The sequence below is a fragment of the Taudactylus pleione genome, unplaced genomic scaffold (assembly GCF_031769625.1).
Source record: "Taudactylus pleione unplaced genomic scaffold, aTauple2 ptg000639l, whole genome shotgun sequence".
NCBI classification, from domain to species: domain Eukaryota; kingdom Metazoa; phylum Chordata; class Amphibia; order Anura; family Myobatrachidae; genus Taudactylus; species Taudactylus pleione.
Genome location: NW_028285041.1, coordinates 68847 through 94709, shown reverse-complemented (window position 1 = coordinate 94709; position 25863 = coordinate 68847). Strand labels below are relative to the sequence as shown.

Below are 25863 nucleotides of genomic sequence, written 5' to 3'. Positions count from 1 at the left end.
GGAATGGTCGCTTCACCCAGAGGTGTTTCAGCTACTCGTGGACAGGTGGGGGCTGCCGGAGCTGGACTTGATGGCCTCCCGTCACAATCACAAGTTGCCCGTTTACGGGTCAAGGACAAGAGACGCAGGTGCCTGTCTGGTAGACGCTCTGTCGGTGAAATGGACGTTTCACCTGGCGTATCTGTTTCCTCCGATATCCTTACTTCCTCGGGTTCTGCGGAAATTCAAGCAGGACGGCGGCACGCTCGTGCTGGTGGCTCCGGCGTGGCCCAGACGTCCTTGGTACTCCGATCTGAGGTGCCTCTCCATCGACGCTCCGTATCTTCTTCCTCAGCGTCAGGACCTGTTGTCTCAGGGGCCCTGCCTTTACCCGGATCTGGGTCGGCTGTCTTTGACGGCGTGGCTCTTGAGACAGCCGTCTTGAGGTCTAGGGGTTTCTCCAGTTCAGTGATTGGTACCATGCTTAGGGCACGCAAGCCTGCCTCCGCGCGGATTTACCACAGAGTGTGGCGCACTTATTTTCAATGGTGTGAATCCAGAAACTATGATCCGCAGGTGTTCCGGGTTTCCAGATTCTTGGAATTTCTTCAATCGGGTTTGGACCTCGGCTTACGCCTGGCCTCTCTGAAGGTTCATGTGTCTGCTTTGTCCGTGTGGTTTCAGCGACGGATTGCTACACTGCCAGATGTTTACACCTTTTTCCAAGGTGTTCTCAGGATCCAGCCTCCCTTCGTGCCTCCGGTGGCTCCGTGGGACTTGACGGTGGTACTGAGGGTCTTGCAGGGTCCTACTTTTGAGCCGCTTGAGTCGGTGGAGCTCAAGTGGCTGACGTTTAAGACCATTTTTCTCCTGGCAATTGCTTCGGCCAGGAGGGTTTCAGAATTGGGGGCGCTTTCCTGTCGCCCTCCTTTTCTGATTTTTCACCAGGACAGGGCAGTGCTCCGCACGCGTCCTGAGTTTTTGCCCAAAGTGGTTTCAAAGTTCCACATTAATCAGGAACTTGTTGTGCCAGCTTTTCAGTCACCTGATCTTTCGGCTGGTGAGGCTTCCTTGGATGTGGTCCGGGCACTTAGAATCTATGTGGACCGGACTGCTTCGGTTAGGAAGTCGGATTCTTTGTTTGTCCTCTTCGGTTTTCACAAGAGGGGTTGGCCTGCCAACAAGCAAACGTTAGCCCGTTGGCTTCGTTCAGTTATTTGTGAGGCTTATGCGCAGGAGGGTTTACCTGTGCCAGCCTCTGTTAAGGCTCATTCCACTCGTTCTGTGGGTCCCTCTTGGGCTGCTAGACGTGGCGCCTCCGCTGTTCAGCTGTGTAAGGCGGCTACTTGGTCTTCAATTCAGACGTTTTTGAGGTTTTATGCGTTTGACACCTTCGCCTCTCAGGATGCATCCTTTGGGCGCCGGGTACTCCTTTCAGCACAGGAGCGTCCCCGCCCTTAGTTGAACTGCTTTGGGACATCCCCAAGGTCAACCCTGTGGACCCCCTATGGACCCTGAAGTAGAAAACAAGAGATATGGTAAGAACTTACCTTTGTTATCTCTGTTTCTACGAAGTCCATAGGGTCCACAGGGCGCCCGCCCTGACGCACCTGGCTTCAAATGGGCTGTGTGGCTGGTCACCGGTTTTCCGTCTCCCATTTCTGTGAGTATGGTTTCTTGTGTGTTCCAGTCTTCCTTCTCTCTGTTTAGTCTCCTCCTCCGGCCTTAGCTGCTTACCAACTGAGGTGCCTGTGGCCGGGGCGGGGTATAGAGGAGGACGGACCCAAGTGCATCCTGGGAGCAGCAAAGCTTTAACTGCGTGGTGCCCGTGGATCCAGATCCAGCTATACCCCAAGGTCAACCCTGTGGACCCTATGGACTTCGTAGAAACAGAGATAACAAAGGTAAGTTCTTACCATATCTCTTGTTTTTTGCTCACACTGAGATTCTGAGAAACGTTTTCTCTGTGTAGTTATACTTAGGCAGATGGACCTGCTTCTATTAATAAATAATGACTGATCTTAACTCGAGAATGGTATCGGTATGAATGACTGCCGGACCTATGTCCTGCGGTTCAAATCCCGATGCCGGAAGATCCCGATAGGTAAGTAAACTAACTATATCTAACCCTCTCCCCCCATCCCCGCAGCCTAAACCTAACCCTCCCAGGTTGGGGTGCCTGACCCTAACCTTCCCCCGGGGGTGCCTAACCGCCCCCTTCCCCTAGCCTAACCCTCCTGGGGGGGTGCCTAACCCTCCCCCCCCCCCCCTCCCGTGTGTCTGTCCGCCACCTGGCTTACCTTCGTTCGGTATGCCGAGCGCCAGGCTCCTGACATAGGGATAATGATAGCCATCGGGATTTCGACGCTTATCAGTCCCCTGTCGGGATTGCACAGTCCTGATTGCATAACCTCGAGAATAGTTGAGATATAGCAGTGATGAAGAGTTGCCACAGTCCTAGATCTATACATATTATACATTATATTGGGGTACCTGGAGAGGGGCCTATGCCCCTGAAAAAATAGCCTCTGTCCTAGCACTAAAGAAACCCCTTTTGTATGATATTTGTACTCGCTAGACTGCGTTGTGGGTTTTTGAAGTCTTCTCTATATACAGACTGCTTGTGCCGATGGCTTGTCCTCCGATTTGCATTATCTGTTTTCCAACTTTTCCTTGTCCAGTATTAGATCAGTGGCCAAAATAATCTTATGCGTTTACTTATTACGTAGATTCCCTCCCCTGAGACTTCCTTCTTATAGGGAATTGCTCATTAGCAGTAGATTTAACATGTTACAGCGGATATATTGTATGATTCAAAGCAAATCCAGGATTCATCATTACTTTCATATTTATCTCTAGACCTAATTTAGTTCCTGCTAATGACACTGATGATGGATATATGTCTAACTCTGTGTATGTATGTGTGTGCTATGGGCAGAAAACAGCCTCGCGCCGGGACTTTTGTCGGATTTCTTCTCTCATCCCCGGAGGGATGAGAGAAGAAATCATTAGTCAGACTTGTCAGCGCGGTGTATTGAATAGCTCCGGGAGCTCACTCCCGGAGCTATTTACATCGCGCTGAATAGAATCGAGCCCATAGAAACCGTTGTAATTCCTACACCGTTCACCTGATTTGGATGTAATTACCCTCAAATTAAATCTGCAAGTCTGCAGTTAAAGCACATCTTGTTTGTTTCATTTCAAAACCATTGTGGTGGTGAATAGAGGCCAAAATATGAAAATTCTGTCAATGTCCCAACATTTATGCACCTGACTGTGTGTGTGTATATATGTGTATATATATATATATATATATATATATATATATACATACATACATACATACATATCTGTGCGTGTGTGTATATATGTATATACTAAATAAATATATGTGTGTATATATATATTACACACACACTTAATCCTGTTTTGCTGGCACTCCAATGCTTAGGATATATATCTGCGTCCTGGTGCCCTCTTGGTTACCCCTTCTGGCCTGAAGTGGGACCATCAATAGCATGCAATAAAGGTGGCACTCTGGGTGTCTTGGCAAATAATGGAAACAAAAGTCCCAGTATGAATCAACGTTTTCTAGAAATCTCTCACAATTAAGGCGTTAAAATGTTGATTCATACTAAGAAAGTTGTGACACTGTAACAGGCCCAGGAACTAGGTTTTAGTTTTAAACCTCTTCCCTTCTCTCCTTTATATTAAAGACAATAAATGTAAATTACTGTGAGACATGGGATCTGAAGGGTCTAAAGTAGGATGGGAAATGTCAGTGTCCTTAATTTAGAGAGATCTGAGCAGCCTTTCCATCTATCTGAGCAGCCTTTCCATCTATCTGAGCAGCCTTTCCATCTATCTGAGCAGCCTTTCCTAAGATGCACGTGCGTTTTTAGATGACAAATGTGACATTCACGCATTTTGATCGTCATGCAAACACAGGGTGTGCTATGGTCTAGGCACGCCGTAGAATTTTTATCTTCAGCAGACAGCGTTATGCCTGTAAGAGGCAAATGTTGGGAAGGGAGATCACCTTAATGCCTATATAGCCTTCCCTGATGCCTTTTGGAAACCATGGCACTCCTCAGTCCAGGTCAGTCTCCTGCAGCGCTGTATGGAGGAGACTGTTCAGCTCTGGGTATACAATATGTCTGGTTTGAGTGGGCAGGTGTTGGCTAACCGCACCTTTCATTCAGTGCAGAGGGCTGAAAACACTCTCATCCTCTTTTTGGGTGGTGTTTTGTTTGGCATTAATAGGCGCCATCACTTACATTGGGGCCAGCTCCTTAGGATGATGTCCTGATGTGGGCACACAGCTAATATGGGTCATTGGGTGATTTGTCGCTTTGGTGAGATAGAGACACCCTACCTGGTAAACCTATCAGTGTAGAAGCAGCATTGGATATTTGCTACTTCGTAAATATCTTATAATATCAAAATAGCTCATATATATGGTGTATTATAATGCTGCTGAGTCAATATCTCAATAATATCCTATACCTCATATTAGTTTTTTTTTAATCCCAATGTTATACACTATATATGATGTATCACCTTATATTATCCCAGCATTATACCCTCTACCTCATATTCCCTTAAACAGTGATTAACCAACGCATTTCACAGGCATCTGATTCCTTGTAAGACACTGACACTGCCTCCTGTTCTGTCTCATGCATTGTTGTACACAGGATCATCTGGCAGAGGAAGAAAAGCCCCATAGCAGCTATAAAAGCCCACAGTTCATTGGTTGCTAGAGGTGCTATTGCCTCTTAACCCCTACAATGCTGAGTACAAGTGGTTGTCACTGCATGGGGTTTAAAATGGGAGAGAATAACCAAATCAAAAACTGTCCCCTTCTTAAAGTTGATGTCGTGCGGATTTGGGAGTGGGCATGACTTGGTGATGTCATCACCCCATACCCGCAATGACTCCATTAAATCACAGTATATCTTCATCATTATACGAGCCCCCCTGCAGTTTGCCTTCATTATTATACCAGCTCCCCTGCAGTTTGCCTTCATTATTATACCAGCGCCCCCGCAGTTTGCCTTCATTATTATACCAGCGCCCCCACAGTTTGCCTTCATTATTATACCAGCGCCCCCGCAGTTTGCCTTCATTATTATACCAGCACCCCGCAGTTTGCCTTCATTATTATACCAGCGCCCCTGCAGTTTACCTTCACTATCAGCCGGCATCCCGATCGGAAGACACCGGACACACGTATTAGCCGCTTTAGGCTTGGGCACCCCCGTGGGGAACTTGGGGTTAGGCCCCGAGGAGTGTTGAGGTTAGGCTACGCAGAGGGGGGTTAGGGTTAGACACTCATACATCTCCCCCCTTGTCCCTGGGATTCCACTCATTGCCGCTTTTGGCCGTTATGTAAAGTTTCTGGGTTCCCTCAAAAAGATTCAGACCTTTTGTATCTAGCACTGGTACCACTCTGAGACCTGCTGGGACTGGCTAGAGGTGCTGGCAGCAATTGCTTACATGAAGATTGATTTCCCTGAGCGTCACCAGCAGTCCATGATCCTATTGCCATGACACATTCGTTATTTGTCCATACCCGAGTACTGAATACCGGAATAATATAAATGCTCATGAGAACTCCCATCTCTCTAAGTGCTAAGGAGCTGGATGAGTGATGGTGAAATAGAGCGTCGTCTTTATATGTGTTATGACTGTGCCCTCATTTGCCTGCTCTTCTCTGTGATTTTAGAGTTCCTTGTACAGTACCTCGAACAACAAGTCTGCACCTTAAACTGGGATATAGGATTTGTAACACAGACTATGCAGGAGATCGATGTGCCAGTTCCCAAGTTACTAGAAGTATATGACCACCTGTTTAAAGCAAGGGTAAGAGTTTCATGCTTTTAAGAATGAACGTACAGTACTGTTGGGAGGTGCTAAATATTTTAATGACTCATTTACTACCATTGATATATGCAAATTTTTTTTTTTTTTTAATCGGCAACTTCATTTCAGCTGCAAATTTGAGTATCGTGCAGTGAATACGGTTTTTATACCAGGATAGTTGCATAATCCAGGTGCAACCTCTGCCATTGTAGCTGTTGCTGCTGACACTGACTGGGTAGCTGGGATTGGTTGAGTCCTCTAGCAATGATGGTTTTTTTTTTATTTGGTTTTTTTCCCTGACCCTCTCAACTCAGAGATCCCATCCAAAGGGGTTACATGGCAGGGTCTAACCTAGTTGGCTTTTTAAAGTGAATCATTTTCGTCTTGTTGACTTTCTTATAACTCTGCAGGACCCATACTGGAGTAGGGTGAAGAAACCTTTACATCTGCTGGAGTGCATTCACATACTGCTGTCTGGGTACGTGCAGGACCCCAGCAAAGTACCAAGCTATGAAAGGTGAGGATGGGGGATGGTTGGCCGCCTTCTGTATATTTTTTGTGTAAGGAAGTGTTATTTTGCTGTGTAGGAGCTTCAGGAAGGCTGATTATACAGTTTATATAGAATAAATGTGGTAATAATGGAAGTTATTTGGACATAGTTAATGGGTAATGCTTTCAATCAGTACAGTGACAAGGACCTAGCAATGAGTTTGGCCAGGAAATCCCCGGGTACCTAGTCAGTGTGACTATACGTAACCTTTATTGCGGTACTGCTGTGCCCTCCCACTTGTCTGTAGCTTTTCTTGGGCGAGTGCCAGGATCTGACTTATCTGACTGCTACAGAATGGGAGTACCAGTGAGGTCTAAATGCCGCGTATCCACAACGCGCCATTACTGAGCGATTGCACGATTCCAACATTGTAATCGTGCAATCGTTCAGTTATCGGGCACACATCGGGGATGTAATGAGGGAAACGACCAGCGATGCACGCTCCCGCTGGTCGTTTCCGACATCAATCATCGCCTGAACATGCTGGTCAACCTGACGATAACGTCAGGTTGAGCATGTTAGGGGATGATGCTGAACATTCAGTGTAGGCACAGCACAGACTCTGAAACGACTGCACAATTACAATGTCGTAATCGTGCAGTCGTTTCACAGTCTGTAAATGGATACACATGAATAACAGCCATTTATTTTGCTTCATGTGTTTGCTGTAACATTGGGTTTGTAGGGCACATCTGTAATTCAGTGACATTGACATTGGTGGGCATGTTTAGGCCACAATTAAATTCCTTGGACTAGTGTCAGCACACCTATTCCTATCATTCGTCGTCTTTTTTCTTTGTAGACTGGTTGCCCCCTATTTTGAAGTGGGTGGAGTTAGAAACATCTGTTGCCAAGTAGAGCATTTGAATGTTAAAAGCACATAGAGGTAGATGTAGTAAAGCTTTGAAGAGAGAGAAAGTGGAAGGAAATAAAGTACCAGCCAATCGGCTCCTGTCATTTTTCAAATACAGCCTGTAAAATGACAGTTAGGAGCTGATTGGTACTTTATCTCTCTCTCCAAGGCTTGGTACATCTACCCCATAGTATTTAAGTACCATGTGTAGACCGGTTTAAAGTGGGAGGAAGTTTGGGGCTAATTCAGCATTGCATGCAAGGCCGGAATTGCAAAGCTGCTGGCGTACAGTTTTGCAATTCCATCCAGTACTTACTCGCCCCCTTGTTTCAGAGTTACATTTGCTCAAAGTATAGATCCAGGGGTATTCAACATGCCGCCCTCCAGCTGCTGTGGAACTACACATCCCTGCATGCCCTGCCACAGTTTTGTTATTAAAGCATGCTAAAAATTTGTGTCTTTTTTTAATTAGTATGACAGAAATGCAAAGGTTGTTTTGGGATTATTTTTATTATTATACTGTTTGCTGTTGGCTAAGAAATGTGTAGTACTTTTGTATCCTGCACTGAGTTGGAAACAAAGTTTAATTTTTAAGTGTTTCATCATAGGTGTGAATCTAACATACATTTGTTTCCCCTCTCCTTTAGGCGGCGATTTACCACACTCTGCCTGGATGCAATCTCTTGCTATCTAGTCGAGCTGCAGTCAATGGACCCAACACCTGCCGTACAGTCACCCATTGGAAACTTCAAATCTTTACAAGCCAAGTTAGAAAGGTTATTAAGCTCTTGAGTGAGACGATTACCAGTTCTCCATCAGCTACTGTGATCTGACACCTGTGGCAGCCAATAAACACTTTGAGTGGATCAGACTATAGCAGCATTTTGTAACGATCCTTTTCATTGGACAACAATGTGTATGCCTCACTTTTCTATCCAATCATGCGTCCTGTGTCCACCAACTGGTATTAGTAACAACACAATAGGTTTTGTATGTTCCTGGAATAAACTTTCATTCTGCAAATATGAATATATCACTCGTAATGCAAAATTCCACCTGCACACAACTATGGGTTACCAGGAACGGCAGAGAAACAGGGGCTGCTGGTCATCATGTGCAAACGGAGGCTCTCCAAAGGCTTCAGCCGTGTTCTAACTGCTAGACCCCAAATGCCCATTATTGATGATCTGCATAAACTTGTCTCTGATCAATGCACATCACTGTATTTGCTCATGTTGATTCTCTTGTGGGTGCTCTTTCAATACTATAAATAATTTTACAAAATTTTGAACATATTTAGATTTTTTTTTTCCTTTTATAATACAGTTTGTAGTGCTATGAAATGTAATCATAATTGCATGTGAATGTTAAAAACGAAATTACTGCAGTGTTTGTTAGCCTGAAATTTCCTCTGTTCTTTGGGGAAAAGGAAGATGTCATCAATATGTTGGACTTTAAAAAAAAAAAAAAAAATGTAAACCTTTTTGCTATAAATCTACAAATTCTCAAACAGAGAAAAACGTTGTAATCTGAGCACCGCTACTTTTCATTCAATATGCCATGGATTTGGGTTTTTTGTTGAAGTGTATTTGACCACACTGTATGTTGTATTAACTCCTCCACCTTGCTCGCCAGGGACATCTGAGAAAGCCGTCGATGCGTACATACGGTGGGGGCAGTCACTACGGATGAGGGGTTGGGTATGGGATGTTGGCTTTCAGAATCCCGACAGAATCCCGAATCCCGACAGGGCTAGCATACCGACAGTTGTTGTTCGGTAAGCTAACCCTTACCTCCCCCCCCACTAGTGCCTGAACCTAACCTCCCCCTCCCTGCACTCTAAACCTGACCCTCCCCCCTTAGTGCCTAACCCTCCCCCCCCCACACCCTGCTACTTACCTTCCGTATCTCAGCGGTCAGGATGTCGGGGTTGGTATTGTGAGAGACCTCGGAATTCCGGCACCAGTAACATCAACGCCGGCATCGCGGCCGCCAGGATATTGCCTGTATCCCCGGATGAGAATGCAGCTTATTGGTCACAAAGTGCCTCAGTGATGATCCTGGTGCAAATGTACCATAAATACTGGTTCAGATCTGTGTACATAAAACGTTACTTTTAAGCTTTACTCGTGCGTGAGACAGTACTAATCCCATTGCACATTACTCTGTATTGGAAAGAGGGGAATTGCACGGACAGACACCTTCCCAAACTCCTTTCTGGGGAACACAAAATTCGAAATGTGCAGTTTGATGGAAAATGTGGACCTTCCTTTCTTAATTTATATAAAAATTGAAGCCCCACATTATTACCCTGTGTCATCTTATTATTTTAATCTATTTAAGAATACATATGCTGTATAACCTTTTACTCTAGTTTTATGAGATTGGTACGTCTAACATCCTAAACAAGATTATATATAGTGTCACATTTTTATCTCTACTGCTCTATTCGTTTCGTTGGTTAATTAACCAACAACCTCATCCCCAATGGTGCTTTTATTTATTGTTTTGAGAAACAATAATAATTAAAAAAAAAAAAAAAACAAAGGCAACACATAGGGGGGACATAAGAAGCGATTGGGTCTGTAATCCCCAAACATACACCACCCGCCTCACTTCTCACAACCGTCATACAGTGCAGCAGAGTAAAGGTGGGTACACTCGATACGATTGTGTACCTGCGTTGCGACCCACGATCCCAGGCCAACATCTCGGTTGGTCCGTACACCTGTGTTTTGATCCAGTGCCTGATACGCCGGACCCCGCCGCATATCACTGCATGGGATCGGCAGCTGCATAGGCCTGATCTTCCTGCATGTACAAAAGATCAGAGGATGCGGCTGACGACCCCACAGGAGCGTGCACCACACGATGTTGTGCATACACATGGCACGATATTGACGATTGGTTGTTCTGATGTGTCGGAATCGGCCAAATCGTTATCAATATCGTTCCGCGTGTAGGGGCCTTAAGAACATAAAGTTACTTTGTTTGTGGGAACATTGGCTAAATCAGAGGTTCCCTGAACTTCCCCATTACAGTCCAGGTTTTGAGGATAGCCATGCTTGAGCACAGGTGACTTAACACCTCAGTCAATTTGATTTAACCATCTGGGCTCAAACATGGATATTCTTAAAACCTGAACTCTAATGGCGGAGTTTGGGAGCCTCTGGGGAAAAGAGATAAACTAGCAATGTGAACTCATTTTTGCAGTGGTGTCATCCTGTTTATATTGTAGTATCAGTGGGAAGAGGTTGTTTTGTTTACCAGTGTAAGGCATAACTCTTTGTAGTATGAAAGATGAGACCTGGCTATACTTGTTTCTGATTGGGGGCTTACGGGATATGGTGCGACTTGCAGCCGCTGTGGGAACTCTTGCGAGTCTTCCCGTATTTTAAAAGGCAAAACCAAGCTGGTTCTGCCTTTAAAATAATTGGTGCTTTAATTGTATGGGAAGACGAGCAGGAGTTCTCGCAACAGCTGCAAGTCGCACCCTATAGGTGCATACACACACACAACGATTTTTTGAATGATTATTGTTAAACAATATTGTTTAACGATAATCGTTTGTAAAAATCGTTCACTTTCTGAGTCAAACGATGAACGATTTTCGTTCATGCGCGTTCACGTTTGTAGTTCAGTCAGACTTGTCAACTCAACGATTTTCAGTAAGGGAATATGCAAAAATCGTTTGTAGTTCTAAAAAATCGTTCCTTACATTTAAATGAACATAGTAAATGAACAACTTTAGTAAACAATTTTAGTTCATTTTTTTCAAGGGAGAAAATCGTTTACTAAAATCGTTCATTAACTAAATCTTTGTGTGTGTGTGTATGCAGCTTATTACATAATCTCCTTGGTGGGAATTGGGTCATGTAGAGCAATGTGGAGACAAGAACATAGGCAGGCTCCACCTGGTAATGAAGTCACTGCCAATACCAACAGGAACATCTTAGACCAAGTCATGAGACTAAGGCAGTTTGTATTTGATGCCTCCTACTGAATAAAATAAAAATAAAAAAATTAGTCCTAGGTAGAGTAATTGTGATGTGGTCTTCTGGGGGTTATATAAATCCTGTGCATTATACTCAATGGTACAGGTATGAAGACTCTGACCTTACTACCTCCTATGTGCCGCTATTAGTCGCAGGTTAATTTGTTTGACCAGATTTGTCACCATGGTCAGCAGAAGTCACTATAGGTGGGAGAGGTTCTTTGACCTGCTGTAGGAGAGGTTCCCAAGCCAAGCTGCTCAGTGCCACATTTAATAAGAATGTTTTGCTTTGGTAATGACCTACACTTTATTGTCTTTCTTTGATCCAGATGAACACTGCTAAATAATTGCAATAAATGGCTCTTACGATTGCATACACACAGTACTTGTTTATGCAAAATAACAAGAGATATGGTAAGAACTTACCTTTGTTATCTCTGTTTCTACGAAGTCCATAGGGTCCACAGGGTTGACCTTGGGGTATAGCTGGATCTGGATCCATGGGCACCACGCAGTTAAAGCTTTAGCTGCTCCCAGGATGCACTTGGGTCCGTCCTCCTCTATACCCCGCCCCCGGCCACAGCACCTCAGTTGGTAAGCAGCCAAGGCCGGAGGAGGAGACCAAACAGAGAGAAGGAAGACTGGAACACACAAGAAACCATACTCACAGAAATGGGAGACGGAAAACCGGTGACCAGCCACACAGCCCATTTGAAGCCAGGTGCGTCAGGGCGGGCGCCCTGTGGACCCTATGGACTTCGTAGAAACAGAGATAACAAAGGTAAGTTCTTACCATCTCTCTTGTTTTCTACTTCAGGGTCCATAGGGGGTCCACAGGGTTGACCTTGGGGATGTCCCAAAGCAGTACAACTAAGGGCGGGGACGCTCCTGTGCTGAAAGAAGTACCCGGCGCCCAAAGGATGCATCCTGAGAGGCAAAGGTGTCAAACGCATAGAACCTCAAAAACGTTTGAATTGAAGACCAAGTAGCCGCCTTACACAGCTGAACAGCAGAAGCGCCACGTCTAGCAGCCCAAGAGGGACCCACAGAACGAGTGGAATGAGCCTTAACAGGCTGGCACAGGTAAGCCCTCCTGTGCATAAGCCTCACAAATAACGGAACGAAGCCAACGGGCTAACGTTTGTTTGTTGGCAGGCCAACCCCTCTTGTGAAAACCAAAGAAGATAAACAAGGAATCAGACTTCCTAACCGAAGCCGTCCGGTCTACATAAATTCTAAGCGCCCGGACCACATCTAAGGAAGTCTCACCAGCTGAAAGATCAGGGGACTGAAAAGCTGGCACAACAAGTTCCTGATTAATATGGAAATTCGAGACCACTTTGGGCAAAAACTCAGGACGAGTGCGGAGCACCGCTCTGTCCTGGTGAAAAATCAGGAAAGGAGGGCGACAGGAAAGCGCCCCCAATTCAGACACCCTCCTGGCCGAAGCAATTGCCAGGAGAAAAACCGTCTTAAATGTCAGCCACTTGAGCTCCACCGCCTCAAGAGGCTCAAACGGAGGACCCTGCAGGACCCGTAGCACCACCGCCAAGTCCCAAGGAGCCACAGGAGGCACAAAGGGAGGCTGGATCCTGAGAACACCTTGGAAAAAGGTGTGAACGTCTGGTAGTATTGCAATCCGCCGTTGAAACCACACGGACAAGGCGGACACATGAACCTTCAGAGATGCAAGGCGTAAGCCGAGATCCAATCCTGACTGAAGAAATTCCAAGATCCTAGAAACTCGGAACACCTGAGGATCATAATGTCTGGACTCACACCACTGAAAGTAAGTGTGCCACACTCTGTGATAAATCCGTACTGAAGCAGGCTTGCGTGCCCTGAGCATGGTACCAATAACCGAACTGGAGAAGCCCCGAGACCTCAAGACGGCTTTCTCAAGAGCCACGCCGTCAAAGACAGCCGACCCAGATCCGGGTAAAGGCAGGGCCCCTGAGACAACAGGTCCCGATGCTGAGGAAGAAGGTACGGAGCGTCGATGGAGAGGCTCCTGAGATCGGAGTACCAAGGACGTCTGGGCCACGCCGGAGCTACCAGCACGAGCATGCCGCCGTCCTGCTTGAATTTCCGCAGAACCCGAGGAAGCAGGGATATCGGAGGAAACAGATACGCCAGGTGAAACGTCCATTTCACCGACAGCGCGTCCACCAGACTTGCACCTGTGTCTCTTGTCCTTGACCCATAAACGGGCAACTTGTGATTGTGACGGGAGGCCATCAAGTCCAGCTCCGGCAGTCCCCACCTGTCCACGAGTAGCTGAAACACCTCTGGGTGAAGCGACCATTCCCCGGGATGCACGTCGTGACGGCTGAGGAAGTCCGCCTCCCAATTGAGGACTCCGGGAATGAAGACCGCCGAGATCGCTGGAATGTGACCCTCCGCCCAAGTCAGGATACGAGACACCTCCGACATCGCTGCCTGACTGCGAGTTCCGCCTTGGTGATTGATATACGCCACCGTGGTGGCGTTGTCGGACTGCACCTGTACCGCCCTTCCGTGAAGAGCGGGGCCGGATGACTGCAGGGCCCTGAATACTGCCCGCAGTTCCAGGATGTTGATGGGGAGAAGTGCTTCTTCCGCTGACCAACGACCCTGAAGCGACAAAGAGCCGGTCACTGCCCCCCAACCCCGGAGACTGGCATCCGTCGTGAGCAGGACCCAGTCCGGGATCCAAAATGGGCGCCCCTCGACCAGATGAGCTGTCTGAAGCCACCAAGCCAAAGATAGCCGAACGTCCGGAGACAACACCAGCACCTGAGAGCGGATCCGGTAAGGTAACCCGTTCCATTCCGATAGAATCAGCCCCTGCAGGGGCCGGGAATGGAACTGGGCAAATTCCACCATGTCGAATGTCGACACCATGGACCCCAGAACTCTCATAGCCGAATGGACCGACAGGCGGCAACGGCTCAGGCAACTGCGTATCCGCAGCTGTAGGGAGGCGACCTTCTCCGGAGTCAGGAAGATCCTTTGCTGACGCGAATCCAGCAGGGCTCCCAAATGAACCATCCGCTGTGATGGAATCAGGGAGGACTTTTTCCAATTTATCAACCACCCATGTGCTTGCAGGCAAGCGATCGTCAGGTGGAGATGTTGAAGCAGTACCTCCGGGGAGCTCGCCAGCAACAGGAGGTCGTCCAGGTACGGCAGCAGCCATACATTCTGGTTCCGAAGATGTGCGGCCATGACCGCCATAATCTTCGTGAACACCCTCGGTGCCGTGGAGAGACCAAAGGGTAGCGCCCGGAACTGATAGTGGTGTTGAAGGATAGCGAACCTCAGATACCGCTGGTGTGAACATGCTATCGGAACATGGAGGTAGGCGTCCTGGATGTCCAGGGACACCATGTAATCCCCCGGTTCCATCGCCAGAATGATGGAACGTAACGTTTCCATCCTGAACTTGGGAACTCTGAGGAATTTGTTCAGAGACTTCAAGTTGAGGATAGGGCGATGAGAACCATTGGGTTTCTGCACCAGAAACAGAGACGAATAATACCCCGTCCCTCGTTGTGATAGAGGAACGGGAACAATGACCCCTGCTTTCAGCAAGGACTCTATAGCCTCCTGAACCTGTAACGCCTTGGTCTTGTCCTGAGAAGGACTTGTGCAGAAAAACTGGTGGGGTGGTCTGTGCCGAAAAGACAGGGCCTACCCCTGGGAGACCACTTCTCGAACCCAGGCATCCGTGGTGGTATTGTGCCAGCACTGGGCAAATAGAAGAAGTCGGCCTCCCACTCTGAGGTCCCCCAGAGGGAGGCCCGTCCCATCAGGCCGCAGGTTTATCTTCCTGCTTGGAAGAAGGGCGCCGAGCACTCCAGGCTTGCTTCTTGGGTTTAGAGGCCGTCTTACTCGCAGACTGTCTCAGGAAGGACTGACCTTTCGCCTTACCCTGAACCCGAAAGGAACGAAAAGCCGAACTCCGAACCTTAGCAGGCAGTGCCGCCGAAGGGAGGAAGGCCGACTTGGATTTAGCCAGGGTGTCCACTATTTTGTCCAAGTCCGGACCAAATAGTAATTCCCCATTGAAAGGTAAGGCCTCCAGACCTTTCTTTGAATCAGAGTCCGCTCTCCAGGACCGCAACCATAAGGATCGGCGGGCAGACACCGCTGCAGCCGATACCCGCGAGGTCAGCAGACTAGCATCTAAAGAAGCTTCTCCAATGTAAGAAGCAGCGTCCCTCATTTGTCCCAACAACGCCCGCTGGACATCCGGAGCGTCGTCCGGGAAGGTATCTTCCAATGCATTGGCCCACCCCTCAATGGCCTTGGCCACCCAGGAGATGGCCATGGACGGTCGGGCCACCGCCCCGGAGAGGGAGTAAATAGACTTTAAGCAAGTCTCAACTTTCCTGTCCGTGGGATCCTTCAGCGAGGATATCGACGGTAATGGTAAGGTGGCGCCCCGAGTTAAACGGGTGACATGGGAATCCACCACCGGTGGAGTTTCCCATTTTTTACAATGTGCCTCAAGGAAGGGGTAATTAGAAGCCAACCGCTTCTGAGGAAGGAATCTCTTACTGGGCGCCTGCCACGCTACCGCCATATGATCCGTCAACTGATCCGACAGGGGAAACACCGCAGAAGCCACCTTAGTTTTTTTGAAACTAGGAAACTTCGACTTAGGAACCGGTGCCTCATCCTCTATAAGAAGAATAGCTCGCACCGCCCTAACTAGTGCTCGCACATTAATGGACGACTTGGTATCCATTTCCTGGACCGAGGCGTCCGAGTCAGTGTCATCAGGGACCTCCCCATCATCTGAGGAACCCTCTGAGTCCGATACCTGAGCAGCCCGTGTCATGAGTGGGCGTTTTGAAATCCTAGAAGGCATGTCAGTCTGCAACATTGACTGAAAAGCCGAGGAAGCGGCCGCCAAATTTTGCACGGAGTTGGAGAGCACATCCACCCAGGGTGGAGGAGTCACCATAGGGGCCTGAAAAGGTACCACAGGCTGCTGCGGCACAGGGGAAGCCTGCATATACATAGGCAACCCCGCATAGGGACCCACCGACTGAGACCCAGGAGGACTCCGCAATAACTGCGGGACACCCGGGGAATGGGGGATGGTCGGCTGGGACAACGACCTAGTAGGGAGAGCAGTCGGGACCGACAGACGGTCCGCAATAGACACCAGCACTTGAGAAAACATCGCCCACGGTGGTTCCTGCGCCAGAGAAGGTCTGGATGGGCCAGGAGCCACCGGGCATCGACTACACAGGCCATCCTGTGACAAATCCTCCCTATCTACTCCTGCAGAACAGCGTCCGCAGGAGGCCAACACCGGAGCCACTGAGCGCTCAACCTCCTCGTCTGACATGACAGAATATATTATATATCTGGCACCAGGGTAGAAGTAAAACGCACTCACCGGTGTGCTGAACAACAGCCCACAATATGGCACTGAGTAGCACACAACTGTATGTGACGGACCTCACAAATACGTGATCTATATAAGTGAGGTCAGTAGAAACGCCCCTCCCCCACACACCTGTAGGGCTTGTAGGAGAAGTAAAGGGATAGGTATAAGCTGACAGTAAGTAGAAAATAAGCACAGACAGGCAGCACTAGCAAAAGTCACATACCATGCAGGAAGATATACTCACTGCACCTTTCCACTACAATCAACCTGCTCAGATTCAGTGTCTGGGAGGGCTATAGTGCTGTGTACGCTGTCCTTAATCAGGGGAGAGGTACACAGAGTGACCGGTCCGCGTGCTCCCTGAAGATCTGCGCTGCCACTGTGAGAAAATGGCCGCTGGAGACCTCAGAGGAGGAGTGGCCGAGTAGCTGCAGCTCAGCGACGCCAGACTCCGTGCTGAAAGGCGCGCTGAGCTGAGGGGAGGAGCCGCTGACAGGGAAGACTTCCTCCCCTAGCTAGCATATTAACCCCAGGGCTTGCCGGCATCCAGCTTGCCATATATCCCTGGTGGTCTAGTGGTCCCACGGGTTATTCCTCCTCAGAGGGGGAGCCCGCCGCCACCGCTAGCGGCCCCCGGTCTGTCCCCTAGGACCGGGGGCAAAGGACTGCATCTGCAGGCAAAACCCGCGAGCCGCCGCTAATCGGCGACTCCGGCAGCAGTCCAGGGAGGGACCCAGAGTCCGGCTAGTACGGACTCTGGCCTCCCGCCGCGATCCCCAGTGCAGTACTGGCGTCGCTGCGCCAGCGGGAAAGGAGAGCGGCAGCGTGGGCGTCTGCATAGACTGCCCGTCGCTGCCACACTAGAGCCTCTGTTGTAAAATAAAAATCTAACAGGCTCTTTTTTTTTTTTTTTTTTTTTAAATAAAAATAGAAAGCTTTTGGGGGCTGCTCCTGCAGCCCCCCTGCGCAGGTGACCCGACTCCGGCCGGGCACCAACTCAAACTGAGGTGCTGTGGCCGGGGGCGGGGTATAGAGGAGGATGGACCCAAGTGCATCCTGGGAGCAGCTAAAGCTTTAACTGCGTGGTGCCCATGGATCCAGATCCAGCTATACCCCAAGGTCAACCCTGTGGACCCCCTATGGACCCTGAAGTAGAAAAGCTTATAATGAATAATGGGATGTACACACTGATAGCAGGAAAATAAATACTTGGAGCATTTTCTTCCTGTGTTCCATTAGGCCTATTCGATATGGCATCTTGTAGGCAGTCAGTAACTGGCCATATACAGCTGACCCTTATCGATACTGAAGCAGTTTAGAAATGTGAATGATGTTGCATACGGAAGTGTGATTGATGTCATAATCTTTTTAACCATTGTGATTGGATCCTCACATCACTACTCCATTCTACTGAGATTCTATTTCTACTATGGAACGATCACTGTGGCTACTTGCTGCTTCCAGTCCCATCCCCACATCATGTCTGTCCCTGTCACATGCAGCCCTGTCCTCAATATCTCATCTCCTGCGGAACTTGAGTGTGGTGGGCCCAGGTGCCTACATTTGCTTTGGGTCCCCCTCCTTTGCCCTACTCCCAAGTTCAAAGTGCAGTGAGTGACAGAGATAACAGGCAGTGGGTGACAAGGAGAGGGAAGAGGGTGATGGGGGATAGTTGACAGGTAATGGGTGAAAGGGAAAAGGAGAGGGTAACAGGCAGTGGGTGACAAGGAGAGGGAAGAGGGTGAGAGGTGACAGAGTAGCAGTGGGTGACTGGGATAGTTGACAGGCAATGGGTGAAAGGGAGAGGGTAACGGGCAGTGGGTGATAAGAGGTGACAGGGAGATGCAGTGGGTGCCTGACACATTATGCCACCTGTAGTGCCCACTTAGGCTACACTGTAGTTCCCCCCACATTATGCCACACTGTAGTGCCCACACGTCACTAGTACCCAGATTATGCCACCAGTAGTTCTCACACTTTGTCTAACTGTAGTGCTCAAACATTATTATGCTACACTGTACTCCCCACACATTATGCCACCTGTAGTGACCACACAACATGCTACACCGATGTCCCCACACATGCTGTAGTGCCCACACAGTGTACTCACCAGCAGCATCCTCAGGCAGAGCAGCAGGCACAGCCTCACAAATGTGTTGGTGAGTAATGAATACACCTGTGCACCAGCTAGGTCGTCTGGAGAACGTGAGCTCTCGAGGACCGAAGTTGGCTACCCCTGATTTAAGGCCTTATGTTGTGTAGTCACACCCATGAGGCTGCGCTGCTGCTGAACTCCAGGTCAGAGGAGCATGTGATAAGACTACTGGGGTGCTGAGTCTGACTACACTCACACTGTGCCCTGGTCCTCTCTGCATGTAGCTGCCGGCCAGCCTTGATGACTGCCCAGCAAGCAGCTGCACTGCAGCCTGCCTTACAACTACAAACAGCGCCGGGCAGTGTGGACCCCTATACAGTGGCGTAACTAGGGTACCACCGTACTCCTCCCGGGCTGGCGTGCTCTGCATTATGAAAGAGACATCATGACGTCTCTCCCATTACCCACTGCAGGAGCCAGAAGACGGAGCTCATGAGTGAGCTCCAGCCCGGCTCTTGCAGTGGGCGCAGCAGCCAATGAGAGTCTGTCTGACTCTCATTGGCTGCTGGCTGGTTAACACAAATCACCACCACGCTGGCAGCGATGTGTGTGTAAATACACCAGCCGAAGCCTGCCTCCCACCCTCCGCCTGGCGCTATTGGGTAAGTGCTCGGGGAGGGAATGGGCTCGACTGTGTGTGCAGCACAGGACCGGCGCAGGGAAGCCTAGCGCCGGTCCCGAGTAAATGCACTCACTGCGGTCAGCGCTACACTGGCTATCTAGGGCAGGCCGGTACCAAGGTCGGCAGTGCCACCGTTCCCATGGCACGTGCCCCGCTCTCCCTGCCCTAGTTACACCACTGCCCCTATATTGCGGTGGGTCCCGGTGCAGTGGAACGGCTACACCGCTGGTAGTTCTGCCCCTGGCTGGAAGACCCTTCTTCCACTATATAACTGTAAGTGTGTGGCTTCATCCTGCCTCCATTCCCTTTCTCACATCTTGTCACATACAGCCCTGTCCTTACTAAAGCTGGCCATACACGCTACAATTATCGGGGCGATCCGTCCGATATCCACAGGAGCACAGATGTACTCATTACTCACTGACATTTTAAAAGATCCACAGGTGGAGCTAATTATTTCACTTATGATTCTGTGAGGAGACCTGGAAAACGTGCACTGTTGGGGGTCCAACCATACACGGTGCAATTTCGTAACGTTCACATGTCTTGTAAGAATTCCCTTGGGATTCTTCCCTTGAAATTCTCTATACGATTTGTCAAATGGTGTACACGATTGTACATACGAGCATATGATACCGATGCGTCATATCCGATTGCTAATCATTAAGTATGGATCGTTTACAGCCAAAAACCTCACGATGAACCTCATACATCGCACATCGGATCTTACACCAGCAAAACAGCATACGATGTGTATCACATCGTACACAATAGGTCGAAATCTTACCGCTTTTCCATAAGATCTACGATGCAGAATTACGATGGCGGGGACGTGCATCGTAATCGTACAAATACCGCACACGATGTACACGATTGGTTGATACGATTGATCTAAATTGGCCATATCGTGCAAAAAATCGCACCGTGTAAAGGCCGCATTATAGATATCCATGGTTAAACACAGGAGGTTAAATCAAATTGACTAAGGTACTAATTAAGTCACCTGTGCCTAACCATGGATATCTCTAACACCTGAACTGTTGGGGAGCCTTGAAGACCACGTTTGGGAACCTCTGTTATGCCCATCAGTGGTTATATATATGCAGAATCAGCCAGAGCTTTGCGCATGGACACATTAGCTGAGCTGCAGATACCACTTCTGGGTGTAAGAAGCTGCATGGACATTGGAAAGCTGCATCTGATGGCTGGCTGCCATGGAATTCCTGCATTTCAATGAAAAAGGGAATTTTCAAAAGACATAAGTCTTCTACATTATTATACTGTATGACGCAGATGGTTATGGAGACTCTTAAAATTTCCAGAACTAATGATTTGGGAATATTATTACACAGATATCGCACTGATGCATGTGTCTTATATTTACTAATATCCCTAATACAATTAGACCCAGGACCCTGGTGTAAGGATATAAGTCAGTAATACCCCTTTTCCACCTAAATTCCGGGTCTGACCCGGAGTTGGAACAAAGTTCCTATCCGGGATCAGATCCGGAATTTTGCCGACTCAGGATATTCCAGAGTCAGCGCCGCTCACAACAGAGTCGAGTCTGCATAGACCCGGCTTTTCCGGCGTGTAAGTGGTCACTTGGAGATGACGTCATCTCCAAGCGCCACTGAAGCCGGACCAATCGGCCGGCTAGCAGCGCGCTCCAGGTCATCGTGACCCGGAGTGTGCTGTTCTCACAGCAGGGTATCACGGCTACGCCCGTGTTAAACCTTGCTAGTTACCTGGGTTGGATTGCCGGGTCTCTCGACCCGGCGATCCAAACCTCTCCCCTTTTACACCAGGGAGCTGCCCAGGTTAACCCTTCAAAAACCCGGGTTTTAGCTCCGGTGTAAAAGGGGTATTATTAATACAAGTCCAGGTAACATACAGGCTTTTATTCACTTTGAGGAGATTCTGAAAATAAAAAGTCATATAAAAATGAAAAAGTATAATAAATCAAATGGGATATTAGCTAATGTTTAAATGCGTCATTATATAATTACTAGAATTTCAGTTAATTCTCTATTTTGTTCCTTTTTTTTATCTGACAATTAAATCTTCAGTCATATTCTCCTGTGAGAATTGTCTCATTAGTGTAATCCGCTCATTATATTCTCTATGGCAGATGAGTCAGGGTAGTGTTAGGACCAGGACGATAGATAAGTCTGTACCATGTATTAGGCAACACTATAAAGCACATGGTAGAATTGTAATAAAGTAGCAAATGAAGGGTAATTTGATACTAGACTAGGTACAGTATATTGTAACATTACCATGGGCGGATCAGGCACTGATCAGGTATCTAATGATGCAGTAATATTTCTATCCTAACCATTGCTAATTGTGTCGCTAATGTGTAAACATACTCATTACTGTATTATGCAGCAATGTACAGAAACTATTCCTCATTATCTTCAGTCCCTGCCCCATTTTATACTACAGAATTCAGTAATTGTTTCATAGCAGTAACTGTGGATTCGTCCATTTGCAGGTAAGATCTCTTCTAAAACTCACTTCTAAAAACTCTCACTTTAGTAAATGTACCCCTTACAGTCTATAGAACAATTAGTGCCTGAATGATACATGAGGATAAGTACCACATATTGCATATTTTTCCAGACAAAGTTTAAGGGCTTGATCCAATTAGGTGCGAATTGCAAGTAGCGATTTTGTTTCTTTAAACTCGCGCACACATCACCGCGAAGCGCGCTCCTGAGAATCCTCCAACCCAATTAAAAATGCCTATTCGCACTACTCACAGCAGAGGGGTGCGAATTGACTGCCAGATGAGATTTGCGAGAAATGCATGAAAATGTGGGGAGACCATCCTGGACCCCCCAAAATGGATAATTTCGTTAGCAGGACCCTATAGAAGGCTGTTTCTGGGCATTAGGAAGTTACTGTAGGTTTTTAAATGGTGTCAAATGGCTGATTTGTGCTTTTTTTTTTTTTTTAAACGCAAGAAAATGATAAAAAACAAAACTTTTTTCTTTTAATCTCAAACTAATTAAACGAAAATTGTAAAAAAAAAAAGTAGGAAAAGGTGATTTTGGGATACTTTGAAAAATGGAAAGAAAACGATATAAAAAAAATATTTTTCAACTAAAAAATGATTGTAATTAACCTTGGGGTGCCTAAACTAACAAAAAAGTTGATTTGGGGGTAATTTGAGGAAAAAATTATTTTACCTGAAAAAATTAGATGTAATTATTGGACTAATAAGCTAATTAGAAACTTCCAAATACTTAATTGGTCATTAGGGGGGGAGGTGTCCAAGGGGTTCAGCACGGTGTCCCCACATTTTAACCTTAAAATAAAGATTTTCCTTTCCATCTCAGAGAGGTGCGAGTGGAAAGTTGCGAATTCAGTCCGACTCATCTGTGCGAGTTGCTAATTGGATTGCAAAATGAATTCGCTGTGCGAATTCGAAGTGAAAATCGCAACTTGCACCTCGCAATTCGCACCTAATAGGATTGACTCCTAAATGTATAAAGTACTTTGTGGGACTATGTGATTCAGGGGCCTATTCATCTATACTAAAATAAAGATTTTAAGGACATTTTACTTAATTACTGTTATTTCAGTATTCATTAACACAGGAGATATCACTGATATCTCCTGGTTAAGTCCCTCTGTATTAATTTCCACATTCCCCATACATTAGTACATTAGTCCGGGGAAGTAGAAATTAGGCTATTCATCAAATTCCGAAAATTATGTATTTTCAGAATTTGATTGTGTTACTATACGCCACTCTCAGGTGGCATATAGCGGGTTACACTTACCTGCTGTCAGCGTGAGCAGGTCCTCCTCGGCTCCCTCCGTCGCTCCCTGTTCGCTCCTCCGGCTCCGGCTGCTGCTCTGATACTGTGTTCTCCCGGCAGAACACAGTAAAGTTTAAAACAAATAAATAAATCTTCAGCAGTCAGAGGTCAGGGTCCGCAGCTGTAGTCAGGCGGCCAGGTAGGTGGGAGAGGGGGGAGGAGGGGGAGACACAGAATGACCGCAGCTTTAATCAGTGCTGCACTTGCGCCACTTTTGTGAACGTAACGGCGCATGCACAGCACTGATTCCAGCTGCGGTAAGGTAGAGCAGGTAGGGAAAAGTATTTATTTTCAGAAAAGCGGTCATCGCAAAAATGACAGCTTTTCGGATTAGATAGTTATGGAGAGGAGGAATGATGAATTCCTCTGGTAATTAGGTAGAACTCCATGCCAGTTCTAAACCTAATTACCTCCATCGATTTTTTTAGTGTTGATGAATAGGCCCCATAGTCACAAAGCAATGTTGGTCTGGGGGGATTAGAAGGTTTGTTCAAATATAGAAAGAGAGTTGGAGGATAAAAAGGTCAACAAGCAATAGGTCGACACCAGATTGTTGACAGTCAATAGGTCGACAGGGTCAAAAGGTTGAAACACAGAAGGTCAACATGGATGTTGGTTGACAGGTTCAAACGGTCAACACATTTTTTTTTTTTAGAGTTAGGCACTGACGGTTAGGATTAAACATCAAGGGGAGGGTTAGGGTGAAGATTAGGGATTAAAAAATACGAAACATTTGTCGACCATTTTTGTGTCTGCAATCCCGATTGTCAACCTTTTGGTCCTGTCGACCTTTTGTACATGTCGATCTACATCCATGTCGACATTTTGCCCGTCGACCTATCGACTATCTGGTATCGATTTTTTTTACTGTCAAAACCAATAATCCACACCCAGAAAGAGAATACATGTAAGTTTTGTGTGAACTGTACAGAGCAGTGTTAACTGGTAGAATATTTTAAGAGCTTATATGGCTGGTTCAGAAATTTGCTAAACTTGCCTGACTTAGGGCTCTATTTATTAACATTATTTTTACTAAAATAAAGTGAAAAAGGGTGTTTTCACACCCTTTTCACATTATTTTAGTTTCACCTGTAGTTATTACAGGGCAATTGGAGTAGAATTAGTAAAATTCTACTCCAACCCCCAGTATCACTTATTTTTAGTAAAGCAGATCGCATTTCCCATAATTGTAATGGGAAATGTGATCTGTGTGCAAGTTACTAAAAATAAATTGTAAAAAAATACCGGGGGAAGCCCTGTGATAATAACGCCACCTGGAGGTGGCGTTATCCAGGGTCTCCCCCGGTTACCGGGCTCCCACTCTGCTCTAACGGGGAGAGCAGAGGCGGGAGCCGGTACCAGTAATCAGCTATGTGATCTAAGTAGACCGCAAGCTGATTACTGTAAAAAAAAGAAAAAAAAATTAAACATTTTTTTTTTTCCTTACCTGAATCCAGGGACCGGTGATCGGGCCTCCGGTGATGGCTCCTCTCCGGTCAGCTGGTCTCTCACAGTGCACTGGGGCCCGGTCATCAGGTGATCGGGTCCCAGTGCAGTATGGGAGATCACCTGATCGGGAAGCCCGGAGAAGATCACCGGAGGCCAGGAGGATGCAGGTAAGTGTAATGAAGGGAGGGGGGGTTGCGGGGGGGGGAGGGGGGGTCACGGGGGGTCCGCGATCGCAGGGGGGCGGGGCTTAGTGCTGGGGGCGGGGCTTAGCATCGTGGGGGGGTAGTAGCGGTGGTCAGTCGGCGCATGCGCGGGCTCTTAGTCGCTGTATTTTTTCCGAAAATACCACGACTAGAGTGCGGATGGGATCCGCAGGGACAGAGCTTTATCGCAAGCTCTGTCCCTGCAAGGGATTTATAGCAAATCCCTGTGATATTGCCTGAATTCGCAATGCGAATTCACTCGGTAATATCACACTACAATCCGCATTCAATATGCGGATTGTAGTAAATAGAGCCCTAGGTGAGTTTTCAAGTATGATGCTAAGGTTTGCATGCTAGTTGAAAGTCTTCTCTAATGTAACTGGGAATAGGAGCAGATAATGGGTGCGGATGAGAGACACAGATCTTGTGCAGGAACACAGAAAGCCACTGTAGGAACTGGTAGAGTGGAATATTGAAAAAAGGGGATTTTATTGGTCGGGAAATTTTGATTTTACAATGAGTTTGAGACCTTTATCAGACTTAATATGTGGAGTATTCAAATCACATATCCCCTAGCTCTAATTTTTATATAGCTAATGATTTGCTGGCTACATAAAATTGTTTGTTTTCACTGATTTTTTTAATTTTTTTATTGTGTATTAAAAGAGGAGGGTAGAAAGTGGCATCACTGCTCTGCTATTTTGTAACTCCTTTGGATGGTGTCAACGAACAGCGATGTGCTGGGAGAGACTGGGGGATTCCCAACAGCTCCCTGAGCACTGAGCAAGAACCCAGCATGAGGTGGACGGGGATGTGACATGCGGTCACTCCCCCTAAATGGCACACATCAGGGGGTGTGGCCTCATGGACATGAGCCTATGACCCCTTTTGCGCGTGTGCGATGGGGACATAAATGCCACACCGGGTGTCACCTTTTATTTCACCGGGTGTATACCTTTTATTTCAGATAATTAAAATTC

General features: G+C 47.3%; 1 protein-coding gene across 1 annotated transcript in view; it reads left to right on the top strand.

The window, feature by feature from the left end:
* NUP155 (nucleoporin 155) overlaps nt 1-8531 on the top strand; it is a 108217-nt gene extending 99686 nt beyond the window's left edge. The window contains exons 33-35 of the mRNA XM_088455001.1: nt 5708-5844; nt 6255-6361; nt 7895-8531. Of these exons, the coding sequence (XP_088311127.1) occupies nt 5708-5844; nt 6255-6361; nt 7895-8039 (389 nt within the window). The 3' untranslated portion in view covers nt 8040-8531. The remainder of the gene's footprint in view (nt 1-5707; nt 5845-6254; nt 6362-7894) is intronic.
* Nucleotides 8532-25863: the final 17332 nt, after the last annotated feature.